At 39.0% G+C, this 17,607-nt stretch overlaps 1 protein-coding gene and 1 long non-coding RNA gene across 2 annotated transcripts; both read left to right on the forward strand.

Annotated features, from left to right (window-relative positions):
• The first annotated feature begins 5,460 nt into the window (after positions 1 to 5,460).
• On the forward strand, positions 5,461 to 10,598 carry LOC9322081 (probable RNA-dependent RNA polymerase 4). Its single transcript, XM_021031773.1, is given in 18 exon segments — positions 5,461 to 6,258; positions 6,342 to 6,456; positions 6,599 to 6,673; positions 6,767 to 6,947; positions 7,088 to 7,286; positions 7,397 to 7,484; positions 7,567 to 7,710; positions 7,801 to 7,824; positions 7,917 to 7,988; positions 8,066 to 8,172; positions 8,263 to 8,411; positions 8,570 to 8,586; positions 8,589 to 8,791; positions 8,927 to 9,152; positions 9,234 to 9,382; positions 9,463 to 9,764; positions 9,859 to 10,013; positions 10,146 to 10,598. Coding segments are annotated over 18 exon segments (2,895 nt in total). The 5' UTR covers positions 5,461 to 5,794; the 3' UTR covers positions 10,371 to 10,598.
• Positions 10,599 to 12,927: 2,329 nt separating this feature from the next.
• Positions 12,928 to 16,856, forward strand: LOC110230039. Its single transcript, XR_002333288.1, has 3 exons — positions 12,928 to 13,012; positions 13,342 to 13,441; positions 14,668 to 16,856. It is a non-coding gene; the product is annotated as an uncharacterized LOC110230039 (long non-coding RNA).
• Positions 16,857 to 17,607: the final 751 nt, after the last annotated feature.

The raw sequence follows: 17,607 nt of genomic DNA on the forward strand, positions 1-17,607 counted from the left end.
AGCTTATCTTGAACTGCATCTCGAACTTGATGACAATCGGATTCAATATGCTTTGTGCGTTCGTGAAAGACGGGATTAGAAGCAATGTGGATAGCCGCTTGACTGTCACAAAAGAGTTGTATAGGCCGTGTATGACGAAAGCCGAAGGTATGAAGAAGCTCGCGGAGCCACTTGATTTCTCGAAGTGTATATGCCATCGCGCGATATTCAGCTTCAGCCGACGAGTTAGAAACAGTATGTTGCTTCTTAGTCTTCCATGAGATTGGAGAGGAGCCTAAGAAGACCGCATATGCGCTGAGAGATCGTCTAGTAAGAGGGCATGCAGACCAATCGGAATCACAATAAGCAATTAAAGAAATCTCACTGTCCGACCGAAGAAGAATCCCTTGTGCAGGACACCCTTTAAGATATCTAACAACACGGATGGCAGCGTCCCAATGTGGGAGAAGAGGAGTGTTCATGAACTGCGAGAGAATATGGACAATGTAGCTTAGTTCAGGGCGAGTGATACTAAGATAGGTAAGACGACCAACAAGGCGACGATACTCTTCTGGTCGTTTGAGAACAGGACCCGTGGCTGAGGCAAGTTTGTGATTAGGTTCCACCGGAGTAGCAAACGGCTTGGCACCAAGAAGATTAGCTTCGGTGATAATGTCGAGAGCATACTTGCGTTGAGAAAGAAAGATGCCATCAGGACCACGAGAGACCTCAATACCCAAGAAATACTTCAGCGGACCAAGATCTTTCATATGAAAACACTTATGCATATACGTCTTGAAACGTTCTATTTGAGACAAATCATTGCCTGCGACGATAAAATCATCAACATAAACAAGAACGTGGAGAATGACGCCATCTTGTACAAATGAGAAGAGTGAATAATCAGGATAACTTTGCTTGAAACCAAATGTGCGTAAGGCTGTAGCAAGTTTCTCAAACCAGCAACGTGGAGCCTGGCGAAGTCCATATAATGATTTCCGAAGATGACACACTTGATTAGTACCATTAGTATGAAACCCGGGAGGCAATTTCATATAAACTTCTTCGTCTAAATCACCATGAAGAAATGCATTATGAACATCCATCTGATGAACTTCCCATTGTTTAGCAGCAGCAACACCAAGAAGAAAGCGGACCGTTGTCATCTTAGCGACTAGCGCAAAAGTTTCTGTAAAATCAGATCCTTCTACTTGGCGATTTCCGAGGGCGACTAAGCGAGCCTTGTAATGTTCAAGAGTACCATCAGAGTTGTATTTGAGTTTATAGACCCACTTGCTGCCAATAGCTTTCTTCCCTGGAGGTAAGGTAGTGATATCCCAAGTATGATTTTCTTCAAGAGCGGTGATTTCTAAACCCATAGCATCACACCATTCTTTGATTAGAGAAGCTTGGTGATAGCTTGTTGGTTCTGTGGTGGAGGTAATAGCTTCCATAAAAACTTGATGCAATTCCGAAAATTTTTCGTCAGAAATAGATATGGGAATAGAATCAAGTATCTTACCGCAGACCGTTTTAGCGAGACTAGGATCAGGTAGAGGTGTAGAAGAAGCAGTAGGGAGTGTATTAGTAGTAGGAGTAGTAGTAGTAGGAGCTGTAGTAGTAGTAGTAGTAGTAGTAGTAGTAGTAGTAGTAGTAGTAGTAGGAGTTGTGGTGTGATGAGCAACATAGTCTTTGAGAAGAACGGATGGTTGTTTCACACGGTGTCCTTTACCAAGCAATTCCGGTAAACCCGGTGAAGCCTCAGGTGAGGAAGATGACGAGCTCGACGAGCTAGATGAGTGTGAAGGTGTATGTGAACTAGGTGACGAAGGTGAAGCTGGAGTAGAAGTCGATGGTGAAATCGGAGTCGGAGTCGTTATCGGGGCTGGAGTTGGTGCCAAAGGTAACTCAGCCGTAGTAGGTATCGGAACCGGAGGTGATGCCGATGAAAACAGATCCGACGGAGGTGAAGGAGCAACCGACAATGATTGAATCCAGTCATCATCTTGAAAGATCGTAGAGGAAGGCATCGTAGACGGAGAGACGGTGAGTGAACCAGTGTCTATAGTAGCAAATGGGAAGACTGTTTCTTGAAACACAACATCCCGACTCACAAAAAATTTATTGTTATCTAAATCATAAAGACGCCAACCTTTCTTACCATAGGGGTAACCTACAAATACACATCGTCAATTGCGTTCACCAAATTTATCCTTGTCACGAGCTCGATAGTGAGCGTAGCACAAGCATCCAAAAATTCGCAAAGCTGAATAAGAGGGGCGAGATCCAAACAGTACTTCATAGGGAGACTTTCCATGAAGAATTTTGGTGGGTGTGCGATTAATGAGATGAGTAGCAGTAAGGATACTTTCTCCCCAAAATTTTCGAGGAAGATGACTCTGAAAAAGACACGCACGGGCGACGTTTAGAATGTGACGGTGCTTGCGCTCAACTCGACCATTTTGTTGTGGTGTATCCACACATGAAGTTTGATGAATAATTCCTTTTTCTTGAAAAAATGATGTGAGACACAGAAATTCCGTACCATTATCGCTGCGGATCGTCTTGACAGGTTTGTGAAATTGACGTTCACTCATTGCACAGAAGTTTCGAATTAATCGAGAGACTTCTGATTTTTCAGCCATGAGAAAAGTCCAGACAGATCGCGAGAAGTCGTCAACTATAGTCAGAAAGTAAACAGATCCGCATGAAGCGGGTGTGCGGTACGGTCCCCAAACATCACAATGAACGAGTTCAAAGCAAACTGTAGTTTTATTAAGACTTGGAGAAAAAACTTCACGTGTTTGTTTAGCACGATAACAAATGTCACAACTTTTAATGGAATCTAAGCTACTACTAGAAAGAGTAATCTCTGGTAAAGAACTCAAAACACCGGTAGATGGATGTCCTAATCGATGATGCCACAATGATGCCGATGATGATTCGTTGACAACTTTGTTAGCACGAGCAGCAAGAACACCCGTAAAATAATACACTCCCTCACGCTCTTCACCCGCACCAATCAAAGTTCTCGTAAAACGGTCCTGCAAGAAACATAAGGCATCAGTAAAGATTGCAATACATCCAGTATGCTTTAGTAACTTGGCAACAGAGATTAATGTGCAATTAAAATCCGGCACAAATAGCACATCGGGAAGTGAATATGCTTTATTTAGAGCAAGAGTTTCACGTTTAGTGGCACGAGAGGCAGTCCCGTCAGGCTTTGTGACAGGCGAAGGTATGATGTTTTTGACATCCGTGAGTAACGTGACATCGCCGGTCATATGATGTGAAGCACCTGTGTCAATGATAACGTCAGTAAATTGAGTTTTACCCGATAACTTTTCTGTAGTGGTGGTCTGATTTTGAGCTTGAAGTAGTGAGATCAATTGATTGATCTAAGCATTGTTTGTAGAAGGAGAGCTAGTACTAGCAGCGTTAGCACGGCCTCTTCCACGATAGCTAGAGGATGAAGAACGTCCGCCGCGATTGTTGTTGCCACGATCAGTGTTGCCACGACCAGATGATCCTCGTGTCGTAGAGCCGTTAGAGCCATTCTGTTCTAGCCACCAGTCCGGATAACCATGGACCAAAAAACACTCTGTTACTTCATGGCCTTGACGATGGCAGTGAGTACAATTCAAAGAAGAGCGATCGCGAAATCGAGGAGCAGAGACTGCCGCTACTTGAGATGGTTGCGAAAGTGGTGTGGTTTGAACTGAAAACCCGACAGCCTCTGTTTTGATGGCATCCTTGATGCGTGATGCGTTGAGGTTTTGTTCTTCACGAATCACACGAGAATACACTTGATTTAGAGCTGGTAGAGGATCTTGATCGGTAATTGTAGAGCGAATAGGCCGGAAGCGTTCATCCAAATTTAGTAAGAATTGATGAACCTTGTCATCTTCACGTTCTTTAGCAATGTCAGGAGCAGCTGCACACGTACACGTCCGACCAGTCTTGTAGTTTTGTAGTTCTTCCCAAAGCTTGGTTAGTCTCCCATAGTAAGCAAGAACAGATTGGCCATCTTGCTTACACGCCGAAATTTCATCTTTGAGCAATTGTTTGCGGACACCGTTTCCGGTTGAGAAGCGTTGTTTGAGATTATCCCAAAGCTCTTTTGCATCAGACACAAAGACAACAGTTGAACGTATGGTTGGATCAATAGATGTTCTAATCCAACCGATGATCATAGAATTTGCAGCTTTCCATGATATCAAATCAGGTTCTGTCGTTAGCTTTGGTGTTGAACCATCAAGAAAGCCGAGTTTGTGTTTTGCTTGGAGAGAATTCATGAGCTCTGTAGCCCATTCAGAGTAATTGTCTTCCTTTAAGACAACATAAGAAATCAAAGCACCGGGATTATCAGAAGCATGAAGTTGATATGGATTTGGGTTTGGTTTTGGTACGGTGGCGATTTCTGACATAGAGAATGATGTGTAGAAGAGATAGAAGCGAAAGAGATGATTGCGGTGGCGGTGGTTGTGAAGAACAACGACGGCGGCGGCTTATTTAAAAAAAATTAGGTCACAGAATTTAATAGCTCTGATACCATGAAATAATAGGTAAAAGGTTGGTTGTGTTTATTCATTTGTTGTGAGTATTTATACATATAGGATCTAAGGGTTTTCCCTTGTACATGAGATAAGACTAAATCTTCTATGAGATACATATCGAAGTCCATTAGGCCCATTACGGTGGCTTGGCGTCGGATATGAGGAGTTAATTTGCAGATCTATGGTGTTCTTCGTTGGTTCTGCTCTCATGTGGCTCAGTCAAGGTTTGTTGCTGCTCGGATGCTTTCTTCCGTTTTGGGGGTAGAGTTTTAGATTCTCCGTTTGGGTGGAAATTCTCTGATCTGTTTTCATTGGCTCTGTTCTCGTTGGATTGGGAGTTGGTGATGGTATGTTGCGTGCTCCGGCTGCATCTGTGGCAACGGCCTCCGTCATTTATCTTCAGGTTGTGTTTTTGCCTTTGGTTAATTGCTCTGTTGGTTGGACGCGTGTATCTTCTAGGTTTGGTTGTGTTTTAATTTGGTTGAGGAGTGAAGCCTTAGATTCAAGATTAGGGTTGGCATTATTAGCTTTTATCTCTGCCTCACTGTTATCCTCCCTTCTGGATTCTAGTGGTGTGAGATGGTGAAGGTTTCGTTTGGTGGGTTCTTCCTTCGGATGGTAGTCTTCTTTTGGTGTAGAGTTTCAGTTGTGAATTGCTTTTGAGCTTTTGTTTTATGCCATTGTCCCTTTTCTTTAAGGTTTTTTCTCTCTTTTATGTCCGTCCTTTGGGACCTTTAGTCTCTGGGGATTTATTTGTACCCGCCGGCTTTGTTTTCAGAAGGATCTATGTCCTTGCCGTGATGTATAACTCAAATGTATCCCATCAATGAATCATTTAGACAAAAAAAAAAAAAAATATTGAGAATTTAAAACCTTGGAAACAAAGAAGAAAACAAAATTTTGATCGCGATTTTGCGATGGCAACAGCAAAAAACGCGATTTTCTTACTTGGGCGTTTGCAGCGGCGGGGAGAAATTTTGTAATTCTGGTGGGTCGTGCTAGGGTATTTTGGTAAATTTAAAAAAGGAATAAACGGCTATTTGTGGACTGTATAAAATCTTCGTCAAGTCAAATCCTTAAAATCGATTCACAGAAGAAAAAGCTACGATTTTTTTTTTTGGGTCAGTGTATCGTCAGATCAACAACGTCGCATCAACAAAGAAATTTGAAAACTTGAGAACAGTTTCTCTTCTCAGTCACTGGGTATTTATTTGTACGAGAACCCTAAATAGAAAACTGATTCCGATTTGGGGAAAAAGATGATGACCACTACCGGCGGCGATGAAGTTTTTTCGCGGTCAGAAATCGTTCTTCTGGGTAGTGTTGAAACCATGTTGGAGAAAATCTACGGGAAACACAATCATCATCCTCCGATAAAAGTGGAGACAAGACGGAAACTTTCTTCGATTTCTGAGGAATTGGCTTTGGAAACACTCAGGAAAGTTCTCAATATGGAGTATGTGAAGACTCTCGATGGGATAATCATGTATTTCGTTAACAATGCGGCCACTGTTGATGGCTCTCCACGGCTGAGTTCCGGTGAGTCTCCGCTTCAGTCTCCTACAACTCCTGGGAAAAAAGAGGTGTCTCTTGATGGTGAAGATCCGTCTCCTAAGTTCTTGAGAAGAGATGAAACTGGAAGAACTAATCACATTCCTCCGCTAGTAGCTTTGGGTGAACTTGAATTTAAGAAGGCGTTTCTGTTGCTTACCTATCTCGGAGGGTATGTTTAGGCTGGCGGTTTTTTCGATCTTTTGCCATCAGTTTTATATCTATTTCTTTGGAAAGTGATCGTTTTTGTTACAGGAAATCCCTGGGGGAGGTTATATCTGGTGATGAGATCAGACAATGGAAGGATTTGCCAATGGTTGCATATGAAAGTGCAGTGTGGTTCAAGTTGGGCCAAAACGAGCAAAGAATCGTATGGCACTTCTCTGTTATGTTCTATATTGGTTGCTATATATATCATGGTCTGTTGAACTGCTTGCTGCACTGCAATTTCGGAGGAATTAGAGTGTCGAGGTTGTACTAATTGCTTCTTCTTACATGCTTCTTTTCCCCAGTCGCTTGAATCGGATAGCGGGAAGACTCATTACTATCAATGTCATGTTACTCCCGATGGTAGTTACAGATTTAAGGTTCAACCGGGCTCTCCAACCACTATCATTCATGTTTGCATTTTCCCGTGTTGCATAGGTTCTTTGTTACTTATTGATTGACTGTGTTCACAGGGTTATCTTCTGGAGAACACTGGAACACACCTGCACAAGGTTTTGGGTGATGATAATGTTTTAACCGTCAAATTCGATCAATTACCAAAGGAGTCAACCTACTGTAACGACCCTTACTCTAAACACAAAGAGATTGCTAAGAATGGTATCATGGTTGGTTTACGTCGTTATCAAATTTTTGGTGGGTCTTTTTCCTTTTCTCTTGATTATCATTTATGTTATTGCAAATACAACACTTTTCCTTGTTAAGGTGCTAAGGCCATGTCTAGCAGATATTGTCATACTTTAGCACATAGTACCTTGTTAACCTCTTTTAAATAGTCTTCAAAGATGGAGGGAAAGCAGAGAAAAAGAAGAGAAATTCTACAAAGCAAGTGAAATGTTACTTTATACGCATGGACTCTACAGCGTCTAGTGATATGGAAAATCCCTATATCCTTGCCGGGATGTCTATTCATGAAGCTCGGATGCATTTTATGCATGTGCATACATTGCCTTCTCCGGCCAACTATATGGCACGGTACTCTAGTTTCTTTTAAATCTCTAGTGGAGGCATCCTGAAGATTTCTTACTGTTTTAGAGATGTTTTCCTTTGTAATCAGGGTCACCTCTCTTCTGTTGATGTTTCAGGTTTTCTTTAATTCTGTCAAAGACAAAAAAGCTTGAAGTTGACATGACTGGGATTACCGTCAAGCAAATCGATGATATACACTGCCATGTACCTCTTTAAATTCATGTGTTCTTCAGGAACTGTATTCACTATATGGGCTTTGACTTCTTTCCCTCTCTGACAATTGCAGGATCAAAGTAATAATGATGTTCTTGATAAGAATGGGAAACCTCGTATACACTCAGATGGAACTGGATACATCTCTGAGGACCTTGCTCGGATGTGTCCAGTAAATATTTTTAAAGGGAAAAACATCAAAAGTGACATTATTCAGGTCTTTGTTCTATTCCATGACAATTTAATGGTTGATTAGTTCACTCTTGTTTCCTTATTATGTTTGTTTCTGATTTGTTTTGAATCACAGGGAAAAACCTGTGGCCAAGAGCCGGTATGTACTTTACAGGCCACGTTTAAGCTCGATTCTGTAATTGACAATCGCTTACCACAAGTACTGACACTTTTTTTGTTTGTTTCCAACAGCCTCTGCTGATCCAAATTCGGATGTTTAATGATGGCTCTGCTGTTAAGGGAATTTTTCTATTAAACAAGAACGTAAGTAGACTCTCTTTCATGTCACAGAACCAGACTTTTGAGCTATTCCTAAATTTGCTCCCATCCCAATTTGGCAGCTTCCTCCACGGACCGTCCAGGTTCGACCTTCTATGATCAAGGTGTATAAAGATAAAAATTTGTCAAATTTTAGCACTTTTAACTCCCTGGAGGTAGTCACTACAAGGTATATGTCTCTTGGATTTATGTTATCTTCAAGCTGAACTTCTCACTCGAGGTTCTTATTTGATGATCTTTGGTTGTTTCCATCTTCCAGTAATCCACCAAAAAGAGCGAAGCTATCGAAGAATTTGGTCGCGCTGCTGAGCTATGGAGGAGTGCCAAATGATTTTTTTTTGGATATATTGCTCAACACGTTGGAAAAGAAGAATACCGTATTCTTCAAAATACGCGCAGCGGGTAAAGGTATGGTTATAACTCTAAAGCTTTGGAGTTGTTTTGCAATTTTCGAGCTCCGAAACTGAGTGAACTAACATAAGATGTTTTCCTAAAGTCTTTAATATCATAGGAAGCATGAGAAGTCACATGATGGCTCTTTTCTTAAGTTTATTTGTTTTCTGCAGCTGCACTTCGTTACGGAATATGGACGATAAGAACGCTTTACAAATGATCATGGCTGGTATCCCCCTTGATGAGCCATATTTGAAGCATCATCTATCTCTTCTCTTAAAGATAAAGAAAGATGATCTCAAAGCAGGAAGACTTCCTATTGACGAATCATACTATCTCATGGGGACAGTGGATCCCACCGGAGAGCTAAAGGAAGATGAAGTCTGTGTCATCCTGTATGCTACCAAATCCTTCTTCTTTTTATTTTATTATAGGTGTAGATGGAAACATAAACAAACCGTGACTTGCTTCGTTGGAGTTGTGAGTTAGCTGTTCATTTCCTCACTACTTTCTTTTTCGTGGTTTTGCAGCGAGTCTGGCCAAATCTCAGGGGATGTGCTAGTTTACAGGAATCCTGGACTACATTTTGGAGACATACATATTCTACAGGCTACATATGTTAAAACCTTGGAACAGTATGTCGGAAATTCCAAGTATGCTGTGTTCTTCCCTCAAAAAGGTCCAAGATCTTTGGGCGACGAAATTGCAGGTGGTGATTTTGATGGCGATATGTATTTCATATCCAGAAATCCCAAGGTACACTGCTACGTCCATCACAGTTATAGTAAAATTTCATTGCTGAGACCTTACTTATGAACTGCAACTTACTCTGTTTAGCTACTCGAGCACTACAAGCCAAGTGAACCGTGGGTGAGTTCTTCTCCACCTAGTAAAATTTACACTGGTAGAAAGCCAAGTGAACTTTCACCCGAACAGTTGGAAGAAGAGCTTTTCAACATGTTCTTAAAGACAGGATTTAGTCCCAGGTATGTTATTTAATTCTTGGGTTACTTTCACGGTCACATAGTCCTTTGGGTTAAACATGCCTTGTTTTTTGGATTCACAGCAATGTTATAGGACAGGCTGCAGATAGCTGGCTAGGAATAATGGACCGCTTCCTCACCTTAGGAGATGAGAGTGTTAAGGAAAAAGCTGAAATGAAGAAGAAAATGCTAAAGTTGACTGATATATACTAAGATGCTATTGATGCACCAAAAACGGGGACTGAGGTCAATCTCCCGTTCGACGTAAAGGCCGATGTTTTTCCACATTATATGGAGAGGAATAAAATATTCAAGTCCATTTCTATTCTTGGTTTAATCTTTGACACTGTGGATTCTCATAATGCAGAGGACCCCACACCATCCGGTACGGATCTTCTTGTTACTATTGATTATCAAAGTACACAAGAACTCATCACGTTGTATATGTTTTAACGGCTTAGCTCTGGGTTACCTTTCAGAAATCAGTAAACTCCAGTGTTTTGAAGATGAGCCGGTCTCTGAGTTTGACATGGAGAAATGTAAAAGCTGGCACAAGGATTACAGAAAGGAGATGTGTCAAGCGATGCACTCTGATGATGATTCCTGTGATGAAGTAATCCAGAAATACAAGAAGGTAAGCTCTTCAATTTAGTTAATTCTAAGAGCAAACATTTAGCCAATAGCCTTCATGAACCACCGGTTTTTTGTTGATTCTAATGCTTTATAAACAAATCATTGGTTGAACGGTTTCTTCTCTCTGTAACAGGAGTTCTACGGTGCTGCAGGGTTTAAAGAAAGCAAGAGAAGTCTGGAAGAACTCTACCCAAAGGCCCTTGCACTTTACAACATCACTTACGACTATGCCATCAAGAAGAATAATGTTAAAAGTTGTGGGTTTGTCTGGAAGGTTGCAGGTCCGGTCCTGTGCAGATTCTACGAGAAGAATTCAATAATGTGTTCGATTTCTGTGCTGAAAGAGATTTTCGGCTGAACACCACTGTTCTGTTCTGTTCTGGATAACAATAAGTATTTGCTGTCTTCATGTCTCATAATATGCGTGTTAGGCAAGTAACTTACTTACAGGCTAAACCCAAACCAAGATGTGTGGTGTAGTACTGGCTTTGGTTTAGTTCTAGTCTTAGATTTGTCCTCTAGTTTACATGTAATTTCTTGTGTACGTATATTTGCTTATGGAATAGAAAAAAAATAATGTCCTTTATAGTGTGGTGTACAAAGCTGTCTTTTTCAGTGTGACCCCCTCTCTGCATCCTCATGCTTCCATTTGGATTTTCATGTCCTTCTTCCTTCCATTACTATATGTTTCAAGAAAAGTAGAGAAAGTTTCTTCTTCACTGAACCACTGATATACTTTAATATTCACATCAATGCATGCCAATGCTCCTTTATGGGTTTGCTCATGAATCTACAGACTAAGCCGAGTCAATAAGTTACTGCCTCTGTTTGCAATAAGAAGTGTCAGGGCAATATTACCTAAGATATCAATACACGGTTCATTAACATTACCATCATTGTCCGGTGGAGCTACCGCAAATTTAAACCTAAGCTGCATGGAATCGGAGGCGGGTACGCGGAAGCGGAAGCGTTTGGAATCGCAGAAGCGATTTTTGTGAAAAATATAGGAAGCGGGTACGTATTGGAAGCATTAATATATATATATATATATATATATATATATATAAATATCATAAATATATAAGCTTGCTTGCGTAACAAAAAAAAAAACTTAAGCTTACGAAAAAATAAACAAAATTGGGCTGCTGAGAATATATATTAGGGATATCAGATATGAATGTTAAAAGCCCAAAAGAATGGAAAATGTAAGGCCCACAATTGTTAAGATTCTTCTTCCCGATGAAAACACCGGAAACTTAAGAAATATCAGATCTGAAAATTGAAACCACCGGAGGTAACAGATGAATCATGCACATTTTATATGTTTCTTCTTTTTTTTTTTTGTCAAAGGGTTTTCATTTTTATTGACTTTTTGTGAGTATAGATGGAAACAACATAATGGGCTAAGCCCTACAAAGTGGTTACATAAATTTAAAAACTGAAATTAAAGAGGTCCAACCCAGCTAAAGGGAAACCTTACCCAACTTGCAAAGAGGCCCAATAAGCAAAATCGATTGGACCAAATGCCCAAACCGAAAAAGCCCACAACCAACCCAAGCCAAAATTAGGTCAAGCGAAGAAGCTGTTCCGCCGCCGACTGAGACAACCGGAGTCCGCACATGACGGATCCTGGCCAAGATCCGTCAAGTCCCTACTCGGCCGGAGACCGAGCGACCGGAGATCCAACGCCGGGAACCGAAACTCAAACTTGACCCTTGCTGGAGAACACATCGGAGAAGCTTTGCCAACCAAAAGACGCCGGCCTACACACACCGGGAATCTAACGCAGACGAAGACCACTCACCTCACTTATACGACTGCTCCGCCGTGACCAAAGACAAAGGAAGCAAGCCTCACTTATATGTTTCTTCTTGCTTGTGATAATTTATCATCTAAGAGACAAAGAACCACACGCACACACCATTAGAAAACCAAGGCAACTGAACATGAAGAAAAAGGAGGTTGCGTTTCCGTTCATAACACCACGCTTCCAAATATGAATCGACCGATTCCCAGACGCTTCCAATGTGTGATTTTTTAGAACTGCGCTTCCGTCACGTTTCCGAGCGCTTCCTGACGTTTTCGTACCCGGTTCCGGTTCCGAAGCGGGAAGCGGAGGTTGGATGCCGATTCCGTGCTTCCTAGATTTAAACTGTCATGTTTACCAAAAAAAAAAAAAATTTAAACTGTCATGTTTACCAAAAAAAAAAAAAAATTTAAACTGTCATGATTGGTAGTTGGTACATACACACACACAAGACAAGAAAAAGAAAACTTAGAAAAATAAACACATGGTTATTAACTGGACAACGAAGATGCTAATAAACTGTGAACATTTGAAGAACTCAAAATGTTAATTTTGGCTGAAACCAGTATATGATACGTGAAGTTTAATACATGAACTTATAAATTTAATCAAAAGAAATTGATAATAGAGACTTAATCCCGTTAGTTTGTTCCGTCAATTGACTTAACAACGTGACAAAAATGGCAAAATCAATGAAATTTGGTATTTAATATAAATTTAAAAATTTTCAGAGTAAGTTGAAGATTTAAATCAACGGAATTAAAAAGTGGGGGATTTTAAAAACATATATTCCCAAATAAATTCAGTATTTTATAGACTACAACTTTAGCAAAGGTGCCGCTAATCAAAATCATCAAACATTAAATATAAGATTTTATAGACTTTATTTGTTTATTTAAGCGAATAAATAAATTCAGTAAAATAGTTTGGTGTTTTAGCAACTTAAACAAAATTTATTAACGCTTGTGACGTGGCCATATTGACTAATCACAAGACGCCCAAATTAAAATTTAAAACGTTCTTTTCTTTTTCTAAAACGTGAACTAGCCGTTATTTAGCTTTTGCGAATAACGGTAGGAATGTGCCACGCGTATCAAAAGCCCTAAACGATTTCCATTATTATGCCAAATAAGAAGAAGAAGTTTTCCATTATTCTCTGCGTTTCTTTCATCGGAGACTTTGAAAATTGCTCTGTAAGTTTCCGAATCGATCCTTCAATGTCATCTAGTTTAATCCTGATTTCTTTTGAAAAATCGTTGATTTATCCTTCTCTTGGGTTAGTAATTTTGTAGTCGATCTTTAGGTTTCAAAATCGCATATAAATTCTTTCTCTTGTTTTTCTCTTCATCGAATCAACTAGTTAGGGTTTCAGAATCTCAATAATCGCTTTTTCTTTTTAGGTTTTTGTTTTGATTTACTCGATTTCAGTTTGATTCTTTGAATTAGGGTTTCAATTTCTGTAATCGTTATGTTAATCAAAGACTTGTATATTTATCAAACAAATTTGTTTTTATTGTTGCAGATCAAGTTCGTATAAGAAGACAGAGACTGGATTATTCTCTCATTGATCACAGAGAGTTTTCTAGAGGATACTTTCACACCAATCTACATAATCTCTTCAGGTAATTCTCTGAACTGTGGTTTCCAATGTGTTGCCTTGTGTCTGAATCTAAATTGGGAACATTTGTCTCTCTTTGATGATCTAAAAGATCGGAAACAATTGTCCTGAATCTTGAAACATACCTTACGGCTTAAATACATTTGACAATCTCAAACCCATGGCTTTGACAAAGTTCTCGGTTCAGAGATAAAAGCTGATAAACACACTATCATGCTATGAGCTCTTTAGCTTAACTGGTCCGATGAGAGTTGCCTTAACCTCCGGCTTAAAACCCATAAGGGGTATGGGAATTAAAAAAGAGTACAAGTACCCACGGGTTTAACAGAGTTCTTGGTTCAAAGATAAAGCTGATAAACACAATATCACGCTATGAGCTCTATAGTTAAACACTTAAACTGGTCCGATGAAAGTACACATGGCTTTGACAGAGTTCCCGGTTCAAAGATAAAGCTGATAAACACACTATCACGCTATGAACTCTATAGTTAAAGTGGTCCGATGAGAGTTGCCTTTATGATGAGACTAAAACCTGGGGCTTAAAACCGATTTTTGGTTCAAAAACAAAGGGGTATGGGAATTTGCAAAAGCCCTTGAAGCTTATAACAGACACTAGAATTTGAAAGAAAGTACACATGGCTTTGAGCCTTTGACAGATGGTTTTGACAGAGTTCTCGGTTCAAAGATAAAGCTGATAAACACACTATCACGCTATGAGCTCTATAGTTAAACTGGGAGTTACCTTTATTGGTTAGATTAAAACAGCTGCGGCTTCAAACCCAAAAGGGTAGGGGAACTACAAAATCCCTTAGAGCTTATTACACACACTGGATAATACAAACGAGCGTTTGTGTGGTCTACAAAGGGGTAAAGGGAATAGAAAAAGCCCCTCTTAAGTTTCAAGTTTCAGAGGTCTCACATACTAACTCGTCTGATTTTTGTGAGCTCTTCATCTAGTCCCACAGGTGTTACCTATAAAAATACATACCAACGGCTTACAGAAACAAATACCAACGGCTTACAGAAACACATACCAACGGCTTACAAACCAATGGCAACGACTTAAAAACACTAAAGCTTAACATGAACCAGTGACTACTTGGTTTAAGTGTGTGCTATAAAATGAAAGCCATACACACTGAGATCACAAATTTAAACAGGGTATGTGCATGAAAGGCATAAACCCATATTTTACAAATGATGAACTGATGCAACTTTTTATTTTTCCAGATATTTTTGAAGACTCAGGAGAGATTTCAAAGTGTCTATGGACTTCAGGATTGGTATGTGTTTCTCCTTAAACTTGTATTTAATTCGTTTTGTATTGTTACATACTTAGATCATGGCGCAAATCACAACCATAATTGAAAATAGACTCTGCATAACAGCCTTCAGGTACGTAAATCGGTTTAGATATAAACTTAATCATTAAAAATTTTGCTTCTCTTACGTACTTTCTTGGTGATTTTTAGAAACTGTTTGATGCAAGAATATGAAATTAGTGTAGGATAAGACATGTGCTTCTCCTATGTGTGTATTCGATTGGTTGATATAGTTACTAATGTTAGAAATCATAAGTTAACAAGCTTTTGCTTTTGAATACTTGAAGTGAGCAACTGATTTAATGGAATGTATTTGACAATAACTCTTTCTTTGTGCAGGGTAGAAAGTGAAAACATCAACTAAGATACAAACAATACTAAGATACAAACAATATCAGAATTAAAACCTGAATCTGATAAAAATGAAGAATTTGTTACATTAAATGCAACCCTGTCTTAGGTAAACAATTTAGATGAAATTTATCGATAATCGTTGAAAAATATACTTTGTAATTGTTTAGTATTGTTATGAATTAGATGTGAGATGATTTTATTGGTTGTTTATGGTCTATTATGTGGATTATGGTTTATGTTTTGAGGCTTGATCATTTTGGTTGTTGCATAAGCCTATGTGCTTTGACTTTGATTTATACTTTTTTGTATTGGGTCGGTACATAGTATATGATTCGAACTCATGACTTGAATTCTTTTGGTTGTTGCATGATCTATGCTTTGAAGCTATGGCTTTGAATCCGTTGGTTGTTCTGTGGATTGAAGCGATGGCTTGAATTTGTTAGTTGTCACATGATTTTTACTTACTTGAATATATGCATTGTGTGGTCTAATATGCTAACTTGAATATGTTCCTTGTGTGGTTTATGCTTTGAGCTATGCCTTTATTCGGTTGTTTGTTGTGTAGTCTTTGCTTACTTGAATCTGTTGGTTGTTACATGGTTTTTGCTTACCTGAATCTCTATGTTGAGTGGTTTAATGCTATCTTGAATATGTTGTTTGTTTGCGTGGTCTATGTGTTAATTCAAAAAATATGCTATTACTAACCTTGAAATTTATGGTGAACTCGAAAAGAGATGGTTATTGATTGTCCTTGGAAGATTATCTTACTTGCTTAGTAGTGGTTTGATGTGAGATCTTTCTTTTGTTTTGAGTCTCTGAGAAGTGAGAAAAAAATCCTTAGTGCTCAGTTACAATCTTCGTTGATCAACAATATTTTGTACAGATTACTACATATTACGATAATTCATGGATTTACATTTTAACAAGTTATATTTCATCATCAAATTATCATGCATTATATGCTCAGTTCAAGTCTTTCAAGTTTGATTGCTTTGTTAATTTCCTAATAGAATTCACTAGTTTCTGGTTTTGTGTTGCGTTTCTTCGTGTCTGAAGCTAATATGGTGTATGAAGCTAATTTTGTAACCGTGAATGATTCTAGTTCTGGTTTCTTGAAAGATTTCAATTTCTTTGTTCTGCAAAGTAACTGTTTCCAGAGAACTTGTTTAGTATGAAATACTTGTAAACAGTTTTTAACCTTTGGGGTTAAAAAACTGGCCTTGCGAAAGACTCATGTCAATGTTTCCTCCAAAACATGAGTCTTTGAAATAGCAAAATGGTAATGATTTTTTCACGGTTCTTCAACATGTTTAGCTTTCCTTCAATCTTCCACAGTCTTGCTTTCTTTAGGTACATTCTTCAGAATCTCTTGAGAGACCACAAGCTTTTTGTTCTTAGTCTTTTTCTTGAATGTTCTCTTCTAGTTCTAGTTTTTATGTAGCTTGTTTGGCTTGAAGTTGTCTTCTTCCTTTAGTAGACGTTAGAATATGGTTTATGGGACATATATATAAAAACCAAAAACAGAACCATAGAAACTTTTCAGTGCTTAATAGTTAGATGCCCTGTTCTAAAAATCGGCCGCTTAACCGCTGATCGGATGGGGACCGCGGCGATTTTGTCCAAATCGGTAAAAAAAATCGGTGATTCGATTTTTGTCCGCCTAGACGGCGCCTAGCCCAATTTTTATTTTTTTTTTACATTTTTTTTTTTGGATATAAAATTCAAAACGTCCCACTTATGTTCATAATTTGTATAAAATTCATAAAATTGACCTTAAATTCTTGTTTTCATGTGTTTAATGCACTTTTAAAAACAAGATTATATAAATTTATTATTTATAATGGATTAATATGTTTTTAAAATATTAAATAGCCTTAAAACTAGTTCCCGATTAATCCCCGTTTAATCTTCAATTTTTTTGCTAGGCGTTAGGTCCACTGTCACCGTCCGAGTAGCGCCTAGCGATTTTTTAAATAGCCTAATGATGTGAGGGATCTCATTACCCAGAGAAGCGTTTCAAACTCTGTGTGGAGTGGGGATAAACATTGTCAAACTCTGATTAATAAGCTGATAATCTGAGATAAGAATCCATCCAATGCCGCATAAATATATACTCATGAGTGATGTTGATAAAGATACTTTTTTTTGTTTGGAAGCATATTTTGCTAAATAGTTTTATATTTGCGAAATAAACACAAAATTAATGATACTTTTCGAAATACCTCAGATAAGGCCTGTAATTATAGTGGGCCTCGATAGAGGTGTCAAACGGGCCGGTCCGCGTCCATCTGGGCCGGCCCGCGATGGGCATTTAAATTTATGAGACCGCGGCGGGCCGGCCCGCTAGGACCGCGGGCAAAAATAATATCTCCAGGCCCGCCCCGCTAAGCCTAACGGGTTAGCGGGCCGGCCCGCGGGCTTAGTTTTACATATTTTAAAAATAATTAAAAAATAAAATTAATTTTTAAAATTTGAAATTAACAATTTTTCAATA

The sequence above is a fragment of the Arabidopsis lyrata genome (genome assembly GCF_000004255.2).
Source record: "Arabidopsis lyrata subsp. lyrata unplaced genomic scaffold ARALYscaffold_3, whole genome shotgun sequence".
Taxonomy (NCBI): Eukaryota; Viridiplantae; Streptophyta; class Magnoliopsida; order Brassicales; family Brassicaceae; genus Arabidopsis; species Arabidopsis lyrata.